This window comes from Lynx rufus, unplaced genomic scaffold (assembly GCF_022079265.1).
Source record: "Lynx rufus isolate CCGP_SWC_20201006 ecotype Redwood Valley unplaced genomic scaffold, mLynRuf1.p SCAF_14, whole genome shotgun sequence".
Taxonomy (NCBI): Eukaryota; Metazoa; Chordata; class Mammalia; order Carnivora; family Felidae; genus Lynx; species Lynx rufus.
In genome coordinates, this window is record NW_025814828.1 from 48,999,007 (window position 1) to 49,023,556 (window position 24,550).

General features: G+C 37.9%; 1 protein-coding gene across 3 annotated transcripts in view; it reads right to left on the reverse strand.

The window, feature by feature from the left end:
• Positions 1 to 24,550, reverse strand: part of BRWD3 (bromodomain and WD repeat domain containing 3) — a 250,993-nt gene that overhangs the window by 152,961 nt on the left and 73,482 nt on the right. For all 3 annotated transcript variants that reach the window (XM_047076281.1, XM_047076280.1, XM_047076279.1), the window contains exons 9-11: positions 16,232 to 16,332; positions 15,639 to 15,709; positions 14,610 to 14,710 (exon numbers count right to left, since the gene is read on the reverse strand). In XM_047076281.1, coding sequence (XP_046932237.1) covers positions 14,610 to 14,710; positions 15,639 to 15,709; positions 16,232 to 16,332 — 273 coding nt within the window. The remainder of the gene's footprint in view (positions 1 to 14,609; positions 14,711 to 15,638; positions 15,710 to 16,231; positions 16,333 to 24,550) is intronic.

Consider the following 24,550-nt stretch of genomic DNA (forward strand, 5'->3'; position numbering starts at 1 on the left):
CTGATGAATGGATAAAGAAATTGTGGTTTATATACACAATGGAATACTACGTGGCAATGAGAAAAAATGAAATATGGCCTTTTGTAGCAACGTGGATGGAACTGGAGAGTGTGATGCTAAGTGAAATAAGCCATACAGAGAAAGACAGATACCATATGGTTTCACTCTTATGTGGATCCTGAGAAACTTAACAGGAACCCATGGGGGAGGGGAAGAAAAAAAAAAAAAAGAGGTTAGAGTGGGAGAGAGCCAAAGCATAAGAGACTGTTAAAAACTGAGAACAAACTGAGGGTTGATGGGGGGTGGGAGGGAGGGGCGGGTGGGTGATGGGTATTGAGGAGGGCACCTTTTGGGATGAGCACTGGGTGTTGTATGGAAACCAATTTGTCAATAAACTTCATATAAAAAAAAAAGATGTCCTTTAAAATAAAAAAAAAATCAACTTATCTAGTCTATATCTTTGGACAATTTAGTCCATTTACATTTATAGTAAATACAGAATGGAATGTATCTATTGATATATTCTTGAATATTTTCTTTTTACTTCCTCTCTGTTCCTTTCTTTTTTCTTGGATTTTTCCTTTGTGGTTTGGTGATTTCCTTAGCATTATTCCTTTCTCATTATATTTTGTTTTACTATAGATTTCTGCTTTGTATTACATGAGGTTAACACTTAATATCCTATATATACATCAATCTATATTAAGTTAATACTATCTGATATTTAAATGTATTCTAACCTGTAAATCTTTATTACCCCTCACATGTTATTTTTAATGTTGATTTTAAATCTGTTCATTTTGGATGTCTACCGGGAAAGGGGGTAGAGTAGAAGAACCATAAGCTCATTTTATACCACATTTACTAGATTTACACATTTACTAGAAATGTGACTCAGACACAACTGTAGAGCACAAGCAACACACACAGGTTACTCTGCTCAAGGCCAGGTTCAGGAAAATGGGACACTGCACTTCAGGGCACTCTAAGAGCTCTTCTTCATAAAGGCACTACTTCCAAGAGCAGAAGACATAGCTGAATTTTTTAACATATAAAAACAGATGGAGAGAGACAGACAAAATGAGAGAAATCTATACCAAATGAAAGAACAGACAAGGCCATAGACAGGTACCTAAGTGAAACAGATAGAAGTAACATGCCTAATACAGAATTTAAAGCAATGATCATAAGGACATTCACTGCAATTAAGAAAGGAGTGTAAGACATGAGTGAGACCCTTAACACAGAGATAAAGAATAACAGAGATAAAGGGGTCAATAAACAAAATGAGAAACATTCTTGATGGAAAGAAGAGAATAATGGAAGAACCAGAGGAACAAGTTAATGATCTAGAAGACAGAGTTATGGAAAGTACTCACACTGAACAGGAGAGAAAAAAGAATTATGCAAAATGAGAACAGACTTTGTGATCTCAGTGACTCCATAAAATTTAATAACATTCATATTATAAGAGTCCCAAAACAAGAAGAGGGAGAAAAGGAGGCAGAAAATTTATTTCAAGAAATAATAGCTGAAAACTTCCCTAATCTGGAGAAGGAAACAGATATACAGATGCAGGAAGCACAGAGAACCCCCATCAAAATGAACAATAATAGGCCAACACATATTGATATTAAATGTGCAAAATATAGTGATAAAAACAAAATCTTAAAAGCAGCAAGACAAAAGAAGACAGTACCTTAAAAGGGAAAACCCATAATGCTAGCAGGAGGTTTTTAAATGGAACTTATGCAAGCCAGAAGGGAGTGACATTGTATACCAAAATACTGAATGGGAAAAATCTATAGGCACAAATAGTTTATCCAGCAAGGCTAAGATTTAGAATATGAGATAGAGTTTCTAAGACAACAGCAAAAAAATAATAAAGGAATTCATGAACACTAAAACAGCCCAGCTAGAAATATTTAAGGGGACTCTTTGAGTAAAAAGGAGAAACAAAAAGTGACAATATAAATGTAAGAAACACAGAAGCAGTAAAAATGAATATTTCTGTTAAAAAAATCAGTCAAGTATCTCACAGGAGAAAAGGATATACATTATAACAACATACACATTAAATGCAGGGAGTAGAGAAAAAAGGAATGGGTCCAAACATAAAAGACCATATAGACTCCTATATAAAAAAAGAGGTTATACACAAAATTTCTGGTAACAATATACCAAAAACCACTAAAACATATACCAAAAATAAAAACAAAGAAATCCAGAATATATCATTATTGAAAATCAGGAAGACATGAAAAGAGAAAAACAAGAAAGGATCAGAAAAGTTTTTCAGAAACATCTACAAAACAAATACTAAAATAACAATAAACACATATCCATCAATAATTACTTTGAATACAAATGGCCCAAAAAGTTTAATCAAAAGATATAAGGTAACAAATTGGGTAAAAAAATAAGACCCATTTATGTGCTGCCTATGGGAGACTGATTTTATAGCAAACAACACCCGCAAAATAAAAGTGAGGGGATGGAGAAATATCATGCAATTTATATACATTATGGTAAAGCAGCAAAAAGAGAAATTAAGAAATCAATACAACTTACAATTGTACCAGAAATAAGAAAATACCTAAGAATAAACCTAACCAAAGAGGTGAAAGACCTGGACTCTGAAAACTATAAAACACTAATGAAAGAAATTGAAGAAGACACAAAGAAATGGAAGACATTCCATGCTCAGGGACATGAAGAACAAATATTGTGAAAAGGTCTATACTATACAAAGTAAGCTACACATTTCAGACATTCTTTATCAAAATACTTTGGGGCACCTGGGTGGCGCAGTCGGTTAAGTATCCGACTTCAGCCAGGTCAGGATCTCTCGGTCCATGAGTTCCAGCCCCGCATCAGGCTCTGGGCTGATGGCTCGGAGCCTGGAGCCTGTTTCCGATTCTGTGTCTCCCTCTCTCTCTGCCCCTCCCCCGTTCATGCTCTGTCTCTCTGTCCCAAAAATAAATAAAAAACGTTGAAAAAAAATCAAAATACTATAAGCTTTTATCACAGAATTAGAACAATCCTAAAATTTTTATGGAACAACAAAAAACCTCATTTAACCAAAGCAATTTTGAAAAAGAAACACAAAGCTGGAGGCATCACATTTCTGGATGCCATGTAACATTACAAAGTTACAGTGATCAATAAAATAGGGGACAACATGGCAGAGAAGTAGGGGGATACATACTTCGAGCGTCTCTCAAACAGAAGTGCAGAAGCCAAAGGACTTTGAACAACAGAACCTGGGAGGAAAAGAGACTGAATCTACTAGGAAGAAAATAGGAAAGCTGGAAAAAAGATAGGGCTACTCCAAGAAACAAATCAAAGTACGCCTGGTGGAGGGTCCAAAATATCACTATGAGTAGGGGAATAAAATAACCAAAGTCACAAAAACAAAAGAGCAAGTAACAATCTCTGAAAAAACACCTCGTGAAGGGCCAGGCCCTGGACAGTGTTTGACCCTCCTTTAATATAGCAGTGCTCGCAGGTGCAGAGTACATAACAAGCTTTTAAAATTCATAAGAGACAGAAACTAGCCAAAATGATGAAATGGAAGAATTCTCCTCAAACGAAACTTCAGGAACTAGCAACAGCTAACAAACTGATCAAAAACAATTTAAGCAATGTAACAGAAAATGAATTGAAAATAATAGTCATAAAATTAATTGCTGGGTTTGAAAAAAGCATAGAGGAAAGCAGAGAATCTATTTCTACAGAGATCAAAGGACTGAAAAAACAATCCTGAGGAATTAAAAGATGCAATAAATGAGGTTCACAATAAAATGGAGGCAGCCACAGCATGGACTGAAGAGGCAGAGAGGAGAACAGGTGACTTGGAGATAAAATTATGGAAAAAGAGGAAGCTGAGAAAAAGAGAGATAAAAAAATCCAGGAGTGCAAGGGGAGAATTGGAGAACTAAGTGATGCAATTAAAAGGAACAATATCCGTATCACGGAATTACACAAGAAGGGAAAGAGAAAGGGGCTGAAGGTGTGTACTTGAATAAATCATAGGTGAGAACTTCCCTGACCTGGAGAAGGAAAAAGGCATTGAAATCCAAGAGGCACAGAGAACTCCCTTCAGACATAACTTGAATTGATCTTCTGCACGATATATCTAGTGAAAATGGCAAAACACAAATAAAAAGACAGAATTCGGAAAGCAGCTAGGGATAAATGGGCCTTAACATACAAAAGTAGACACACAAAGATGGTAGCAGACCTATCTACTGAAACATGGCAAGCCAGAAAGGAATGGCAGGAAATCTTCAATGTGATGAACAGAAAAAAATATGCAGCCAAGAATCCTTTATCCAGCAAATCTATCATTTAGAATGGAAGGAGAGGGGCGCCTGGGTGGCGCAGTCGGTTAAGCGTCCGACTTCAGCCAGGTCACGATCTCACGGTCCGTGGGTTCGAGCCCCGCGTCGGGCTCTGGGCTGATGGCCCAGGGCCTGGAGCCTGTTTCTGATTCTGTGTCTCCCTCTCTCTCTGCCCCTCCCCCATTCATGCTCTGTCTCGCTCTGTCCCAAAAATAAATTAAAAAACGTTGAAAAAAAAAATTTAGAATAGAAGGAGAGATAAAGGTCTTCCCAAAAACAAAAACTGAAGGAATTCATCACCACTAAACCAGCCCTACAAGAGATCCTAAGGGGGATCCTGTGAGACAAAGTACCAGAGACATCGCTACAACCATGAAACCTACAGACATCACAACTCTAAACCCATATCTTTCTATACTAACACTAAACGTGAATGGACTAAATGTGCCAACCAAAAGACATAGGGTATCAGAATGGATAAAAAAACAACACCATCTATTTGCTGTCTACAAGAGACTCATTTTAGACCTCAGGACACCTTCAGATTGAAGTGAGGGGACGGAGAACTATCTATCATGCTACTGGAAGTCAAAAGAAAGCTGGAGTAGTCATACTTATATCAGACAAACTAGACTTTAAATTAAAGCCTGTAACAAGAGATGAAGAAGGGCATTATACAATAATTACAGGGTCTATCCATCAGGAAGAGCTAACAGTTATAAATGTCTATGCGCCAAATACATGAGCCCCAAAATACATAAAACACTTAACCACAATCATAAGCAACCTTATTGATAAGAATGTGTTAATTGAAGGTGACTTTAATACTCCACTTACAACAATGGATAAAACATCTACACAGGGAACCAATAAAGAAACAAGGGTCCTGAATGATATACTGAATCAGATGGGCTTGAGAGATATATTTAGAAGACTGCATCCCAAAGCAACAGAATGTACTTTCTTCTCGAGTGCACATGGAACATTCTCCAAGATAAATAACATGCTGGGTCACAAAATGGCCCTTCATAAGTATACAAGAATTGAGATCATACCATGCACACTTTCAGACCACAGTGCTATGAAACGAGATCAACTACAGGAAAAAGTCTGGAAAACGTCCAAAAGCATGGAGGTTAAAGAACACCCTAGTAAAGAATGAATGGGTCAACCAGGCAATTAGAGAACTAATTAAAATATATATGGAAACACATGAAAATGAAAATACAACAATCCAAATGCTTTGGATAACAGCGAAGGCAGTTCTGAGAGGAAAATACATTGCAATCCAGGCCTATTTCAAGAAACAAGAAAAATCCCAAATACAAAATCTAACACACCTAAAGGAACTAGAAGCAGAACAGTAAAAACACCCCAAACCCAGCAGAAGAGAAATAATAAAGATCAGAGCAGAAATAAACAATATAGAATCTAAAAAAACTGCAGAGCAGATTAATGAAAGCAAGAGTTGGTTTTTTGAAAAAATAAACAAAATTGATAAACCTCTAGCCAGGCTTCTCAAAAAGAAAGGGGAGATTACCCAAAGAGATGAAATCACAAGTGAAAATAGATTTATTACAACCAATCCCTCAGAAACACAAGGAATTATCAGGGAATACTATGAAAATTTATATGCCAACAAACTGGACAACCTAGAAGAAATGGACAAATTCCTAAAACCAACACACTTCCAAAACTCAAACAGGAAGAAATAGAAAACTTGAACAGAGCCATAACCAATAAAGAAATTGATTCATTTATCAAAAATCTCCCAACAAATAAGAATCCAGGACCAGATGGTTTCCCTAGGGAATTTTACCAGACATTTAAAGCAGAGATAATACCTATCCTTCTCAAGCTGTTCCAAAAAATAGAAAGGGAAGTAAAACTTCCAGATTCATTCTATGAAGCCAGCATTACTTTGATTCCTAAACCAGACAGAGACCCAGCAATAAAAGAGAACCACAGGCCAATATCCCTGATGAATATGGATGCACAATTTCTCAACAAGATACTAGCAAACCGAATTCAACAGCATATAAAAAGAATTATTCACCATGAACAAGTCGGATTCATTCCTGGGCTGGAGAGCTGGCTCAATATTCGCAAATCAATCAATGTGATACATCACATTAATAAAAGAAAAGATAAGTACCATATGATCCTGTCAATCGATGCAGAAAAAGCATTTGACAAAATTCAGCATCGTTTCTTGATAAAAACGCTCAAGAAATTTGGGATAGAAGGCACATACTTGAACATCATAAAAGCCATTTATGAAAAGCCCACAGCTAACATCATCCTCAACGGGGAAAAACTGAGAGCTTCCCCATGAGATCAGGAACATTACAGGGATGTCCTCTCTCACCACTGTTGTTTAACATAGTGTTGGAAGTGCTAGCATCAGCAATCAGACAACAAAAGAAAATCAAAGGCATCAAAATTGGCAAAGACGAAGTTAAGCTTTCACTTTTTGCAGATGACATGATATTATACGTGGAAAACCCGATAGATTCCACCAAAAGTCTGCAAGCACTGATACATGAATTCAGCAAAGTCGCAGGATACAAAATTAATGTACAGAAATCAGTTGCATTCTTATACACTAATAATGAAGCAACAGAAAGACAAATAAGAAACTGATCCCATTCACAATTGCACCAAGCATCATAAAATACCTAGGAATCAACCTAACCAAAGATGTAAAAGGTCTGTATGCTGAAAACTATAGAAAGCTTTTGAAGGAAATTGAAGACACAAAGAAATGGAAAAACATTCCATGCTCATGGATTGGAAGAATATATATTGTTAAAATGTCAACATTATCCAAAGCAATCTACACATTCAATGCAATCCCAGTCAAAATTGCACCAGCATTCTCCTCGAAGCTAGAACAAGCAATCTAAAATTTGTATGGAACCACAAAATGCCCTGAATAGCCAAAGTAATATTGAAGAAGAAGACCAAAGTGGGAGGCATCACAAATCCAGCCTTTAGCCTCTACTACAAAGCTGTAATCAATAAGGCAGTATGGCAATTGCACAAAAACAGACACATACACCAATGGAATAGAATAGAGACTCCAGAATTGGAACCACGAAAGTATGGTCAACTAGTCTTTGACAAAGCAGGAAGGAATATCCAATGGAAAAAAGACAGTCTCTTTAACAAATGGTGCTGGGAGAACTGGACAACAACATTCAGAAGAATGAATCCAGACCACTTTCTTACATCATTCACAAAAATAAAGTCAAAATGGATGAAGGACCTGAATGTGAGACAGAAAACCATCAAAACCCTAAAAGAGAAAGCAGGAAAAAACCTCTCTGACCACAGCCGCAGCAATTTCTTACTTGACACATCTCCAAAGGCAAGGGAATTAAAACCAAAAATGAACTATTGGGATCTCATCAAGGTAAAAACCTTCTGTATTGCAAAGGAAACATTCAACAAAACTAAAACGCAACCGATGAAATGGGAAAATGTATTTGCAAATGACACATCAGACAAAGGGCTAGTATCCAAAATCTATAAAGAACTCACCAAACTCCACACCCGAAAAACAAATAATTCTGTGAAGAAATGGGCAGAAGACATGAATAGACACTTCTCTAAAGAAGACATCAAGATGGCCAACAGGCACATGAAAAGATGCTCAACGTCACTCCTCATCAGGGAAATACAAATGAAAACCACACTCAGATATCACCTCACGCCAGTCAGAGTGGCCAAAATGAACAAATCAGGAGACTATAGATGCTGGAGAGGATGTGGAGAAATGGGAACCCTCTTACACTGTTGGTGGGAACGCAAACTGGTGCAGCCGCTCTGGAAAACAGTGTGGAGGTTCCTCAAAAAATTAAAAATAGATCTACCCTATGACCCAGCAATAGCACTGCTAAGAATTTACCCAAGGGCTACAGGAGTGCTGATGCATAGGGGCACTTGTATCCCAATGTTTATAGCAGCACTTTCAACAATAGCCAAATTATGTAAAGAGCCTACATGTCCACCAACTGATGAATGGATAAAGAAGTTGTGGTTTATATGTACAATGGAATACTACTTGGCAATGTGAAAGAATGAAATATGGCCTTTTATACCAATGTGGATGGAACTGGAGAGTATTATGCTAAGTGAAATAAGTCATACAGAGAAAGACAGATACCATACATTTTCACTCATAGTTGGATCCTGAGAAACTTAACCGAAGACCAGCGGGGAGGGTAAGGGGGGGGAAGTTACAGAGAGAGAAGGAGACAAACCATAAGAGACTCTTAAATACTGAGTGCTACTGAGGGTTGATGGGGGGTGGGGAAGAGGAAAGTGGGTGATGGGCATTGAGGAGGGCACCTGTTGGGATGAGCACTGGGTGGTGTATGGAAACCAATTTGACAATAAATTTTATATAAAATTAAAAAAACAACAAAATAATAAAAAACACTACAGTGATCAAAACAGTATGGTACTGGCACAAAAATGGACGTATAGAACAATGAACAGAATGTAAAACCCAGAAATAAACCCACAAGTATATGGTGAATTAATCTTTTAAAAGCAGGAAAGTATCCAACAGGAAAAAGACAGTCTGTAAAACAAATGGAGTTGGTAAAACTGGATGGTAATATGCAAAAGAAGAAACTGTAAAAGGAAGAAACTATACCATTTTCTTACATCATACACAAAAATAAATTCAAAATGGATTAAAGACCTAAATGTGAGACTTAAAACCTTAAAAATCCTAGAGGATTACACAGCCATTAACCTCTTTTTGACACTGGCCATGGCAACCACCTTCTTGTATGTCTCCTGAGGCAAGGGAAACAAAAGCAAAACAAACTATTGGGACTCCATAAAATAAAAAGCTTCTGCACAGTGAAGGAAACCATCAACAAAACTAAAAGGGAACCTATGAAATGGGAGAAGATATTTGCAAATGACATCTCTGATAAAAGTTTAGTATCCAAAATACATAAGGAACTTATAAAACTCAACACCCCAAAAAAACAAATATTCCAGTTAATAAATGAGCACAAGGCATCAACAGACATTTTTGCCAAAGAAGACATTTTCCAAAGAAGACATACAGATTGCCCACAGACACATGAAAACATGTTCATCATCATTTACCATTAGGCAAATGCATATTAAAACTACAACGAGATATCATCTCACACCTGTTCTAATGGCTAAAACCAACAACACAAGAAACGTCAAGAATTGGTGGGGCGCCTGGGTGGCGCAGTCGGTTGAGCGTCCGACTTCAGCCAGGTCACGATCTCGCGGTCCGTGGGTTCGAGCCCCGCATCAGGCTCTGGGCTGATGGCTCAGGGCCTGGAGCCTGCTTCCGATTCTGTGTCTCCCTCTCTCTCTGCCCCTCCCCCGTTCATGCTCTGTCTCTCTCTGTCCCAAAAATAAATTAAAAAAAAAAAAAGAATTGGCAAGGATGTGGAGAAAAAGGAACACTCTTACACTGTTGGTGGGGATGCAAACTGGTGCAGCTACTGTGGGGAACAATATGGAGATTCCTCATAACCTTAACAATAGGGGCACCTGGGCGGCTCAGCCAGTTTCAGTTCAGGTCAGCTCTCAAGGTTTTTGAGTTTGAATCCCATGTCTGGCTCCATGCTGACAGCTCAGAGCCTGTTTGGGATCTTCTCTCTCCCCCTCTCCTGCTCTCTTTCTCAAAATAAATAAACTTTACAAAACTTTAAAAATAGAACTCTCCTATGATCCAATTGCACTACTGGGTAATTACCCAAAGAATACAAAAACACTCATTCAAAGGGTTACATGAACTCATGTTCATGGCAGCAGTTTTGACAATAGCCAAGATATGGAAGCAGCCCACATGTCCATAAATTAATGAATGGATAAATAAGAAGGGGCATATATATATACAATGGAATATTATTCAGTTATAAAAAAATGAAATCTTGCTATTTGCAATGACATGAATGAAGCTAGAGAGTATAATGCTGCAACAATATGAATGGAGCTATAGAGTATAATGCTAAGTGAAATAAGTCAGTCAGAGAAAGACAAATACCATATGATTTCACTCATCTTTGAAATTTAGTAAGCAAAAAAAAGAAAGCAAAGGGAAAAAAGAGAGAGAGACAAATCAAGAAACAGACTCTTACTTACACAGAACAAACAGATGGTTACCAGATGGGTTTTGGGGGGATGGATTAAATAGGTAATGGGGATTAAGGAGTATACTTGTGATGATCACTGGGTGATGTATGGAATTGTTGAATCACTATATTGTACAGCTGAAGTAATGTAACACTTTGTTAAGTAACTGAAATTTAAACCTTAAAAAAAACTTAATTAAAAAATAAATAAATCTTGGGGTGCTTGGGTAGCTCAGCTGGTTAAACGTCTGACTGTTGATTACAGCTCAGGTCATGATCTTGTGGTTTGTGAGATATGAGCCCCACATCGGGCTCTGTGCTGACAGCATGAAGCTTAACTGGGATTCTCTCTCTCCCACTGTCTCTGCCCCTCCCCTACTTGTGGCCATGTGCTCTCTTTTTCTCTCAAAATAAATGGATAAACTTTTTTTTTAAAAAAAGATAAGCATTTAATAAATAACTTGTTTTGTGCATCCCTATACTAATTATTATATAATTAATTTTACTAATTTTTTCTTTTAATCTTCCTATTAGCTTTATAGGTAGTTAATCCCCTACCTTTAATATATATATATATGCCTTTATCAGTGTCATATTTTACTTTCACGTGATTTCTCATTACTAGTTAATTCCTTTTCTTTTCAGCTGAAATTCTCTTTCATATTTCTTATGAGGCTGGTTTATTGGTTTAGTTTTTGCTTGCCTGGAAAACTCTTTATCTCCCCTTTAATTCTTAATAACGTTACCAGGTACAGAATTATTGGTTAGATGTTTTTTTCCCCTTTCAGTATCTTGAATATACCACCCCACTCACTTCTGCCCTACAATGTTTTTGTTGAAAAATCCACTGATGGTCTTATGGGGGTTCCCTTATATGCAACAAGTTGTTTTCCTCTTGCTTCTTTTAAGATTCTCTTTAACTTTTAACATTTTAATTTGAATGCTTTTTCTTACTTGGAACTCTGTGGGCTTCCTGGAACTGATTGTCTGTTTCCTTCCTTAGATTAGGAAAATTTTCAGCCATTATTTCTTAAAATAAGTTTTCTACCCTTTTATTTCTGTCTGACCTTTTAGGACCCCCTATAATGCATATTTTATTCTCATAGTCTCCTATGTCCCTTAAACTATCTTAATTTTTTGAATTTTCTTTTCCTTTCACTGTTCTCAGTTATTTCTGGTACCCTGTCTTGCAGGTCACTCATCCATTCTATTTTGTCTAGTCTGTTGTTGAACCTCTTAGCATATTTACCACTTCAGCTATTGTATTCTTCAGCTTTGTGACTTCTCTTTGCTACTTTCTTTATGGTTTAATATCTCTTTGTTGAAGTTTTCACTGTGTTCATCCATTCTTCTCCTGAGTTTGTTGAGCATATTTATGACCATTACTTTGAATTCTTCATCAGGTAGATTACTTATATCCATTTCATTAAGGGATTTTTCTAATGTCTTCTCTTGTTCTTGCATCTGAACATATACGTTGTCTCCTCAATTTGCCTGACTCCATGTTTGTTTCTATGTATCACATAAGATAGCTACCTCTCCTCCTTTTAAAATTTTTTATTATAGTTGACACACTATTGTGTATTAATTTCAGGTGTACAACATAGTGATTTGACAGGTTTATGCATTATACTATGTTCACCACAAGTGTTGCTACCATCTGTCACCATACAATATTATTACAATATGATTGACTATATTCCCTATGCTGTACTTTTTACCCCCATGATTTATTCATTCCATAACTAGAAACCTGTATCTCCCACTCCCCTTCACCCATTTTGCCAATTATCTCACTTCCCTCCCCTCTGGCAATCACAAATTTTTTTCTATCTATGGGTCTCTTTCTGCTTTTTAATTTTTTAGGTTCCACATATAAATGAAATTGTATAGTATGACCTTGCATTGGAAATAAACCTTACCAATTCAACCATACCCTGGCTTTTGGTTATCTATAAGTAGCACAATTTGTTCTTCAAAGGTCCCAGTTGTTGAGGGTATGCCAAGACCTGTCATTGTTCCAAAGGGAGGGATCTCAGACAGTGCCTAGTTTCAGGCTAATTGTAAGCCAGATTGTCAGGCAGTATCTTTTAAGATATGCAAATAATAGTCTTTGAGTCCATAATCGTAAACACTGCTGACTTCCACACCAGTTCCAGAGGTGTCCCCTAGGTAAAGTTGCAAAAACCATAGCTTTAGACGTGCGTATAATCTCCTTTCTGTGAGGTAACAGCGAGCTATGATGGGGCCAAGTGAGGGCACTAATATGGTAAATTCCTACTCATGTTCCCTGAGAGCTCTTCTGCAGCCTCTGGTTGTATGACATGCCCCAGGACAAGAAAATAGGCCTTTTTCACATCAAGACTGCGGGTGAGTTTCAGTCTTCTGTTTGTACAGTGCCCTGGGAATGCTAACTCCCAAACACTGTCTCTAATTGCTTCAAACCCATGGAGTACAGGGGTGCCTGGGTAGCTCACTTAAGCCTCTGACTCTTGATCTTTAGCTCAGGTCGTAATCTCACAGTTTGTGAGATCAAGCCCTGCATCAGGCTCTGTGCTGACAACATGGAGCCTGCTTGGGATTCTCTTTCCCTCTCTCTCTGCCCCTTCCCCACTTGTGCTTGTTCTCTTTCTCAAAATAAATAAATACACTTTAGAAAATGAAAAAAACATGAGGTCTAAAAATGCAATACCCCCCGGGGCCACAAGAGCCAGGTGCTCAAGGGGGTATCTCCTGTGTGGGCTGCACATCCCTGTCCAGGCAGGTTTTGAATGTGGTATGGGGTGGGGTACTCAGCCTACCTGGCTGTGGTGGGATAGGCCACAGCTGCAGTGTGCATGGGCAAGGTGCTCCCATTGAAGCTAGTAGACTTAAAGACATAAAGGAGGGGTTCAGCAATGGCATCCATCTGCACCAGGACCAACAAGGCAGGAGAATTCAAAAATGGTACCCACCTCTATGCCAGGAGAGAGTCCCAACAGGTTCTTGCCTCTCCAGCAGATGCTTTAAGATTAGCAAATGAGTCTCCTTCACATAGGGTCTAGGTGCCTTGCAAACTGTTGCTTTTGAGCTGGGTCCCAGGGCTAGTGAATCTGTATAAGAGCCTTTAGGGGTGGATTTTTCATTCCCTACAGTTCTCCTAGAAGTAAGCCCCACTGGTTTTCAAGGCTAGATGCTTTGGGGGCTCATTTCTCCAGTGCAGGTCCCAAGGGTTGGATTGCCTGATGTGGGACACAGACACCTTGCTCCTCAAGAATAAGCTCCATATTATGAGATCAGTCCCCTCAAGAATAAGCTCCATATTATGAGATCAGTCCCAACTGTGGATTTCTGCCCTGGGGTGGGGCTTTTTGCAAGAACACGTCTCTACCCCTCCTACCCATCTTGATGTGGGCCTTTTATCTTTTGTTGTAGAGGCACTGTTTAGCTAGATTTCAGGTCCTTTTCAGAGGGAACTGTCCCATTACAGCTGTAGTTTTGTTGTGTTCATTGGAGGAGGTGATTTCAGGATCCCTCTATGCCACCATCTTTCAATATGTCTTTTAACAAGTATGTAGATTTTAAAGTAACAAATAGCTTATACAATTAACTAAATACAGCAGGATAAAAGAAGATTTTCATAAACTATTACTATAATATGTTTTTCTTTTCCTATATAGTCAAACAGAACTCATTTTATTTATTTTTTTTTTTTATAGTTTTTGCGTTTTTTTTTTTAATTTTTTTTTTCAACGTTTATTTATTTTTGGGACAGAGAGAGACAGAGCATGAACGGGGGAGGGGCAGAGAGAGAAGGAGACACAGAATCGGAAACAGGCTCCAGGCTCTGAGCCATCAGCCCAGAGCCTGACGCAGGGCTCGAACTCACCGACCGCGAGATCGTGACCTGGCTGAAGTCGGACGCTTAACCGACTGCGCCACCCAGGCGCCCCCAGAACTCATTTTAAATACTGGGGCCATACTAAATCCAGAATTTCACACTTATCTTCATTATTACAGAGATGTCTTACCATACAGATTTTAGCACCTGTATATTAAATTAAGGTACAAATTAGGAAAGAATAAAATCAATTTTCCACAGGTGTTACATAAGAAAGCAACATATTTAAGTTTTTCATTTTGTTCTTACCGTATGTGATTCTAATTCAGCAATTTTCTCAGGGATCTCAGAACCCAAATAATATATTCTAATCACATGGTCAGTGCTACCTGTTGTAATGAACATACCACCTGGAGGATTAAAAAACAAACAAGCAAACATTGTACCAAGGAACTTTAAAAACCTTCCAATTGCCTTCTCAATTATATGCTCCTGATATTAGTAAGAGGGCTTCAAGAAATCCGTTATCTTCTCACCATTAACGATATCTCAGAGAAAAATAAGTATAATTCAAGAGAAATAAGGGAAGTATTTAAAGGACAACTATACATACCACTCACCCAACAAAAGTCCACCAACTATACACTAAATACAGGCCCTTGAATAATAAACATTAAATATCAGGGCCTTGAGGAACTCATTTCTTTATATTTTATGTGAAAACATAATGCTCCAAAATTGTTTATAAAATGACCTATAGCTACAATTGTCTTTACAGGGCTATAGAGGTGGAATGTAAAAACTCAACCACTTTTGGGATGATGAATAAATTCTAGAGACGGATGGTGGTAGTGCATCCAAAACAAAGTGAATATACTCAATGCCACAAAACCGTACACTTAAAAATGGTTATTAAAATAGTAAAGTTTATGTTATATTTTACCACAGTAAAAGAAAAGGTGAACTAGCATAGTAATAGAAAAGCACTGTTTATATACTGCAGAAGTGTCTTCTATATGGAGCCACAGTACATTTTTCTGAAATGTCAGGGCAGGATTTTAGTGTTGAACTGTGTGTGTAGCAGGGGTATACTTTTTACCAACTAAATTCTGAATTATATAAAAACATATAAGCAAATAATAAAAACACTCCAAAGCTATTACATGTGTTAATTCAAAGGCCACAAACGTCCCTCTATAGTATCATATGGTTCACATTTTTAATTATGTTTCCATTAACAAACATACATTTTTCTCTCCACAAAATTGAAAAATATATCTTTTACAACTGGATTATTTAATATTTTGGGTACTCAAAACTTTGAATTTTTACACATACCAGAACTGAAAGATGAACAAGATATCTGAACTCCAGGTCTAGATCTCTCAGTAAATTTCACTGGGCGATCTCTAAGAGAAAAGGAAGATATTTTTATTTTCCATCATGTTCATTTAACATGCAAGAATCTTTGCACACTGGTGGATATCTACAGATTTAACATCAATATTATAAAACACACACTGAAGTAGTCAATAAGTTCTATTCCCATCATTCAGGTTAAAAATGCATTTAAACTTCAAATATACTTTAAGATACCAGAATTATTATCATAGCTTTGCAAAGAAATTGCCAAGTAACTTACTACCACAAAGAGAAGTTCAAAGTCATCTTATCAGAGTAATAAATGAAACAAACACTCTGCAAAAATTTTGTGTATAAGTTAAATAGTCTCTCCAACATTGGTTTCATAAAAATTCTATTCTAGAATCTGTAACATCTAATTGAAGTAGGTACAGATGTGTATATATACACACATGCACACATAGACTTACATACTTAAATACATCAACTATTAAGAACGTCTCAAGATAACAAAGAAAACGAGACATGCTTGATTTTGCACAAAACTCCTAACCCAATTCTAAACTTACCTAAACTTCATTGTTTTTACATGCCATTGCCAGAAACAGATTGTTCCATCAGCACCAGTAGAAGTGAGGTATCTGGTTGTGCCTTTAGTTGATGGACAAAACTAAAAAGAAAATTCTAATTCAAATAGAAAGCTTTCATGTTCAAACTTATTTTAAACACAGCATCTTCTAAAAATCACTTTAATAGATATACCTTAAATAAATTCAATTAAGAATTTCACATTCAAGATATCAGTTATTTAAATTTCCTAGATTAATGAATACCTTGCAAAAATTTACAATATCAAGAAATAGTAGAAAAAAGTCATCAAATTTAGGATAAAATATATTAGCTTAAAAACAATTATTTTTAGGGGTGCCTGGATGCTTCAGTCAGTAGAGCATGCAACTCTTGATCTCAGGGCAAGTTCAAGCTCCATATTGAATGTAGAGATTACTTTAAAAAAATAAAATTTTAAAAAATAAATAAACAATTATTTTAAAATTACTGAACATCACAGTTTAAGATTATTTCATTACTTTTAATGGAGAAAAATATTACAAGGTGATTACTAGTAAGCCATTATAAGTCTACTAAGTATATACTTATATAGCAAAAAATTATGGAATTTTTATAGTTCATATGAATACGGCATCAGAAATCAATCTAAAATCAATGATTAGGAAGTTGTATCTAAATATTTTGGTCTTATCATTTTATTTTAAACTCCAACTGCAATAATGTATGATATAAATGTTGTCCTTTTAAAATTTAAATCATTTTCATTTCTTTTCATAGAAAATGTAAAATAGGTCAAATATCTGTATCATTGTAGACAAAATAGATTAAAAAATATACTTAAGTTGCCAATTTAAAGGACAACTACTACCCTAGATGAACCATGGATGGCCTTATCATGAAGGATTCTCAGGCTCTGACTCTCAGTATTTTACACATCCTCAGAAGAGAATCAGATAAGGGAAGAGCCACTGGGCTCCTGATGCCTGAGATACAGAAAAAAGTTGGAAATCAAACCAGGGTCTCTGCATGCCATGAGTTTTAAAAATCCCAAATACAGGGGCGCCTGGGTGGCTCAGTCGGTTAAGCGTCCGACTTCAGCTCAGGTCACGATCTCACGGTCCGTGAGTTCGAGCCCCGCGTCGGGCTCTGGGCTGATGATGGCTCAGAGCCTGGAGCCTGCTTCTGATTCTGTGTCTCCCTCTCTCTCTGACCTTCCTCCCCCGTTCATGCTCTGTCTCTCTCTGTCTCAAAAATAAATAAACGTTAAAAATTTTTTTTTTAAAATCCCAAATACAGACAAATCAACACCACTAAGATGAATATTAAGGATTTGAATAAATTTTGACCTCAAATCTAAAGAAAATGATCATTATAGATATTAGAATTCATTTATCTAGTTTTCTTGACAGGAAACACAGAACTTCTACCAAGACTAGAGAATTTAAATCAAACAAAGATTATCAATTAATGTTATCCATTAACAGTTGATATACAGTAAAGAACCAGTACTCAGGTATCATGCCTATATTTTCCTTTCTGAGATAAAGAAGCTTGCAATTGAAAACTTAATTCACAATTACAGCAGGAGTCTGCAAATTACAACACACATGCCAAATCCAACTTGCTGCCTGTGACTGTAAATAAAGCTTTATTGGACAAAGTCACCTTACACTGGCCATAGCTGCTTTTGGCCTGCAGAGTTAAGTAGGTGTGACAGAGACCATACGGTCTGCAAAACCTAAAATATTTACTATCAGATCCATGAATTTGCTGATCTCTGATACACGCAAATAAGACAAGTAAATATAAAAGAGTATAATTTTATTAAGTTTGAAAAAAACACTAAAACTTTTATTATCACCATTATATTTAAATACATTCATCAATCACAAAGGTGGATCTGGCGTATTAATGTTCCCTAATTGGATTGTTTTTAAATAATAAATCATGTTAGAGATTATACAAATAAGATATGTACACTTCTGAATATAAATTAATACATCATTATTAAAGTAAATTTAGTAAATATAGAGAAACAATAAAAGCTACTTATAATCCCACCACCCAGGGGCACCTGGGTGGCTCAGTCGGTTAAGCGTCTGACTTCAGCTCAGGTCATGATCACACAGTCCGAGTTTGAGCCCCGCACTGGGCTCTGTGCTGACAGCTCAGAGCCTGGAGCCTGCTTCGGATTCTGAGTCTCCCTTTCTCTGCCCCTCCCCCTGCTTGCATTCTGTCTGTCTTTCAAAATAAAATAAAGACATAATTTTTTTAAAAAATAATCCCACCACCCAGAGGCAACCTCTATTAACATCATATCATTTTATATCTGTTTTGTTTAAAAAAAATCTGAAAGGAAAATACACCATGATGTTAATGGAGACAGTCAATTAGCAAAGAGTAAGTATAGTATATAGAATTCACACTAAATGGTACTGATTACTATGGAAAAAAATAAAATTAAGGGGAGATAAAGAGTGCCGGTTCAGGGAACAATTTACAATTTAGAGTGGTAAAGTGGTTAGAGAAAGTCCCTGAGAAAGAGAAATTTACACACAAAGTGCGAAGAAAGTGAAGGAATAAGCCATGTGACTATCTAAGGAAGAGCATTCCGTTCCAGAGACATGAAAGAGAGCAAAGGCAGATTTGGAGGCAGAGTGGTCTAACAAAGCAGAGTGCATAGCAGCAGCTAAAGCAGAATGAGAACAGAAAACTAGTAGAAGATGAGGTCAAAGAGAGCAAGGGGCTGAGAATGTAGGCCTTACAATGTGGGTAATTGTAAAGACTTCAACTTTAACACTGAGTTTGGAACTACTGAGGGTTCTGAGTACCAGTGACGTGATTTAACTTCCATTTGAAAATCACACAGCCTGCTATGGCAGAGGTTAGACTGGGGCAAGAAACAGGGAAGGGAAGAAGCAGGAAGATCAGTTGGAAATGTGCTTCAATAATCTGGGTCATAGATGATAACTATTTGAAACGTAATAGAAATGATAAAGATCATGATAATTTGTCAGATTCTGGATTTATTCTGAGGGTAGAGCCAAAATTATATGCTAACAAGTTAGATATGAGATATAAAAGAGACCAAAAAAAAGTCAGGGATGACTACTCTGAGCAATTGGAAGGATAAAATAGCCATTTGTTTAGTTGAAAAAAGTTTTAGGAAAAGCAGATTTAAGAAAGGAAAATAGAAGTTCAATTTTGAGTATGCTGAGTTTGAGATTCATGAAATTCATGTGATGATACAAAATGGGTAGCTGAATATACAAGTATGGAACTAAGAGAAAGGTCCCAAGATGAAAATATAAGTTTGAAAATCATCAGCCTACAGATGAAATCCAAAACTACGAGACTTAATGAGATCACTAAAGGAAAGAATGTGATAGAGATCTATCAATCTTTAGGGAGCTCCTACATGTAAACAAAGTAAGATAGAAATTAGAAAATCAACCTATGAGGAAGCCAAGGAGAGTATCATAAACATTTTTCAATATCAGTGGCCATTTTTTTTTTCGTTATATGAGAGTATTTCTGAATTCCAGAAATAATCTGGCAGATACGATGGTAGGAACACAAGTAACTAATAAACTCCTAAAACAGGAGACATAAAATAATTTCAACTGATTAAAAGTTTGATATACAATTTTTAAAATCCAATATATATTAAACCTAATTCTTGCTAGCTCCTCATAAACAGGTGATATTTTATTTAAATAACACACAAAAATTGACTGACATACTTTTTAGTGACTCAAGAACAAGGAAAAGTAAATCGGAGTAATTATCTCATCCACAAAATGGTCTCCTTGACCAAAGTGTAAAACACAGTTTCAGAGGGATTCCTCTATTTTGCTTTCAACACAAAGAAGAGGACAAATTCAGCTTACTTTTCTTAAAAAAAGTCTTTTTGGGGCTATCCAGGACTTTCACTACCAACATTTAGTAAAAACGCTCTATGAATAAGAATTTAAAGGAAGTCAATGTATTTTATGTCAAATATCAAGTTAAAATAAGAAATCACTGTAACTAAGAATAAAAATTCTTTAACATCAAACCACACACACACACACAAACACACACACACACACAATCCGACTGACAAACATCTTGCATTAAATATTAACACAAAGTATTCCAATATTCAAGTTAGAACCTGTTTACAACCTAACAGGTATTAGTGTTGCTTCCTTATGGCATTTATAAGTCTTCTCCCTTCTTCACAAATACTAGTAAGATAAATAAGATGTTTTACACTGCATTTGAAAAATCTTTTCAGGAGATCGGGGAAGATGGCGGCGTAGGAGGACACTGGGCTCACCGCGTGTCCTGCTGATCACTTAGATTCCACCTACACCTGCCTAAATAACCCAGAAAACCGCCAGAGGATTAGCAGAACGGAGTCACCAGACCCAAGCGCAGACGAGAGGCCCACGGAAGAGGGTAGGAAGGGCGGCGAGGCAGTGCGAGCTCCACGGACTGGCGGGAGGGAGCCGGGGCGGAGGGGCGGCTCGCCAGCCAAGCAGAGCCCCCGAGTCCGGCTTGCAAAAGCGGAGGGGCCTGACGGACTGTGTTCCGACAGCAAGCGCGACTTAGCGTCTGGGAGGTCATAAGTTAACAGCTCTGCTCGGAAAGCGGGAAGGCTGGAGGACAAAGGGAGGGTGAGCTGCGGAGCCCCCGGACGACAGAGCTCAGTTTGGCGGGGAACAAAGGCGCTAGCCAGCGCCATCTCCCCCGCCCATCCCCCAGCCAAAATCCCAAAGGGAACCGGTTCCGGCCAGGGAAATTGCTCCCTCAGCGCGAACACCCAACTCTGTGCTTCTGCGGAGCCAAACCTCCGGCAGCGATCTGACTCCCTCCGGCTGCCACAGGGCCCCTCCTGAAGTGGATCACCTAAGGAGAAGCGAGCTAAGCCTGCCCCCCCTGCCGCCGTGCACCTTGCCTTCCCACCCCAGCTAATACGCCAGATCCCCAGCATCACAAGCCTGGCAGTGTGCAAGTAGCCCAGACGGGCCACGCCACCCCACAGTGAATCCCGCCCCTAGGAGAGGGGAAGAGAAGGCACACACCAGTCTGACTGTGGCCCCAGCGGTGGGCTGGGGGCAGACATCAGGTCGGACTGCGGCCCCGCCCACCAACTCCAGTTATACACCACAGCACAGGGGAAGTGCCCTGCAGGCCCTCACCACACCAGGGACTATCCAAAATGACCAAGCGGAAGAATTTCCCCTCAGAAGAATCTCCAGGAAATAACAACAGCTAATGAGCTGATCAAAAAGGATTTAAATAATATAACAGAAAGTGAATTGAGAATAATAGTCATAAAATTAATCGCTGGGCTGGAAAACAGCATACAGGACAGCAGAGAATCTCTTGCTACAGAGACCAAGGGACTAAGGAACAGTCACGAGGAGCTGAAAAACGCTTTAAAGGAAATGCAAAACAAAATGCAAACCACCACGGCTCGGATGGAAGAGGCAGAGGAGAGAATAGGTGAACTAGAAGATAAAGTTATGGAAAAAGAGGAAGCTGAGAAAAAGAGAGATAAAAAAATCCAGGAGTATGAGGGGAAAATTAGAGAACTAAGTGATACACTAAAAAGAAATAATATACGCATAATTGGTATCCCAGAGGAGGAAGAGAGAGGGAAAGGTGCTGAAGGGGTACTTGAAGAAATTATAGCTGAGAACTTCCCTGAACTGGGGAAGGAAAAAGGCATTGAAATCCAAGAGGCACAGAGAACTCCCTTCAGACGTAACTTGAATCGATCTTATGCACGACATATCATAGTGAAACTGGCAAAATACAAGGATAAAGAGAAAGTTCTGAAAGCAGCAAGGGGTAAACGTGCCCTCACATATAAAGGGAGACCTATAAGACTCGTGACTGATCTCTCTTTTGAAACTTGGCAGGCCAGAAGGAATTGGCACGAGATTTTCAGGGTGCTAGACAGCAAAAATATGCAGCCGAGAATCCTTTATCCAGCAAGTCTGTCATTTAGAGTAGAAGGAGAGATAAAGGTCTTCCCAAACAAACAAAAACTGAAGGAATTTGTCACCACTAAACCAGCCCTACAAGAGATCCTAAGGGGGACCCTGTGAGACAAAGTACCAGACACATCACTACAAGCATAAAACATACAGACATCACAATGACTCTAAACCAGTATCTTTCTATAATCACACTGAATGTAAATGGATTAAATGCGCCAACCAAAAGACATAGGGTATCAGAATGGATAAAAAAACAAGACCCATCTATTTGCTGTCTACAAGAGACTCATTTTAGACCTGAGGACACCTTTAGATTCAGAGTGAGGGGATGGAGAACTATTTATCATGCTACTGGAAGCCAAAAGAAAGCTGGAGTAGCCATACTTATATCAGACAAACTAGACTTTAAATTAAAGGCTGTAACAAGAGATGAAGAAGGACATTATATAATAGTTACAGGGTCTATCCATCAGGAAGAGCTAACAATTATAAATGTCTATGCGCCGAATACCGGAGCCCCCAAATATATAAAACAATTACTCATAAACAGAAGCAACCTTATTGATAAGAATGTGGTAATTGCTGGGGACTTTAACACCCCACTTACAGAAATGGATAGATCATCTAGACACACGGTCAATAAAGAAACAAGGGCCCTGAATGAGACACTGGATCAGATGGACTTGACAGATATATTTAGAACTCTGCCTCCCAAAGCAACAGAATATACTTTCTTCTCGAGTGCACATGGAACATTCTCCAAGATAGATCATATACTGGGTCACAAAACAGCCCTTCATAAGTTTACAAGAATTGAAATTATACCATGCATACTTTCAGACCACAATGCTATGAAGCTTGAAATCAACCACAGGAAAAAGTCTGGAAAACCTCCAAAAGCATGGAGGTTAAAGAACACCCTACTAACGAATGAGTGGGTCAACCAGGCAATTAGACAAGAAATCAAAAAATATATGGAAACAAACGAAAATGAAAAGACAACAATCCAAACGCTTTGGGACGCAGCGAAGGCAGTCCTGAGAGGAAAATACACTGCAATCCAGGCCTAGCTCAAGAAACAAGAAAAATCCCAAATACAAAATCTAACAGCACACCTAAAGGAAATAGAAGCAGAACAGCAAAGGCAGCCTAAACCCAGCAGAAGAAGAGAAGTAATAAAGATCAGAGCAGAAATAAACAATATAGAATCTAAAAAAACTGTAGAGCAGATCAACGAAACCAAGAGTTGGTTTTTTGAAAAAATAAACAAAATTGACAAACCTCTAGCCAGGCTTCTCAAAAAGAAAAGGGAGATGACCCAAATAGATAAAATCATGAATGAAAATGGAATTATTACAACCAATCCCTCAGAGATACAAACAATTATCAGGGAATACTATGAAAAATTATATGCCAACAAATTGGACAACCTGGAAGAAATGAACAAATTCCTGAACACCCACACTCTTCCAAAACTCAATCAGGAGCAAATAGAAAGCTTGAACAGACCCATAACCAGCGAAGAAATTGAATCGGTTATCAAAAATCTCCCAACAAATAAGAGTCCAGGACCAGATGGCTTCCCAGGGGAGTTCTACCAGACGTTTAAAGCAGAGATAATACCTATCCTTCTCAAGCTATTCCAAGAAATAGAAAGGGAAGGAAAACTTCCAGACTCATTCTATGAAGCCAGTATTCCTTTGATTCCTAAACCAGACAGAGACCCAGTAAAAAAAGAGAACTACAGGCCAATATCCCTGATGAATATGGATGCAAAAATTCTCAATAAGATACTAGCAAATCGAATTCAACAGCATATAAAAAGAATGATTCACCATGATCAAGTGGGATTCATTCCTGGGCTGCAGGGCTGGTTCAACATTCGCAAATCAATCAACGTGATACATCACATTAACAAAAAAAAAGAGAAGAACCATATGATCCTGTCAATCGATGCAGAAAAGGCCTTTGACAAAATCCAGCACCCTTTCTTAATAAAAACCCTTGAGAAAGTCGGGATAGAAGGAACATACTTAAAGATCCTAAAAGCCATTTATGAAAAGCCCACAGCTAACATCATCCTCAACGGGGAAAAACTGACAGCTTTTTCCCTGAGATCAGGAACACGACAGGGATGCCCACTCTCACCGTTGTTGTTTAACATAGTGCTGGAAGTTCTAGCATCAGCAATCAGACAACAAAAGGAAATCAAAGGCATCAAAATTGGCAAAGATGAAGTCAAGCTTTCGCTTTTTGCAGATGACATGATATTATACATGGAAAACCCGACAGACTCCACCAAAAGTCTGCTAGAACTGATACATG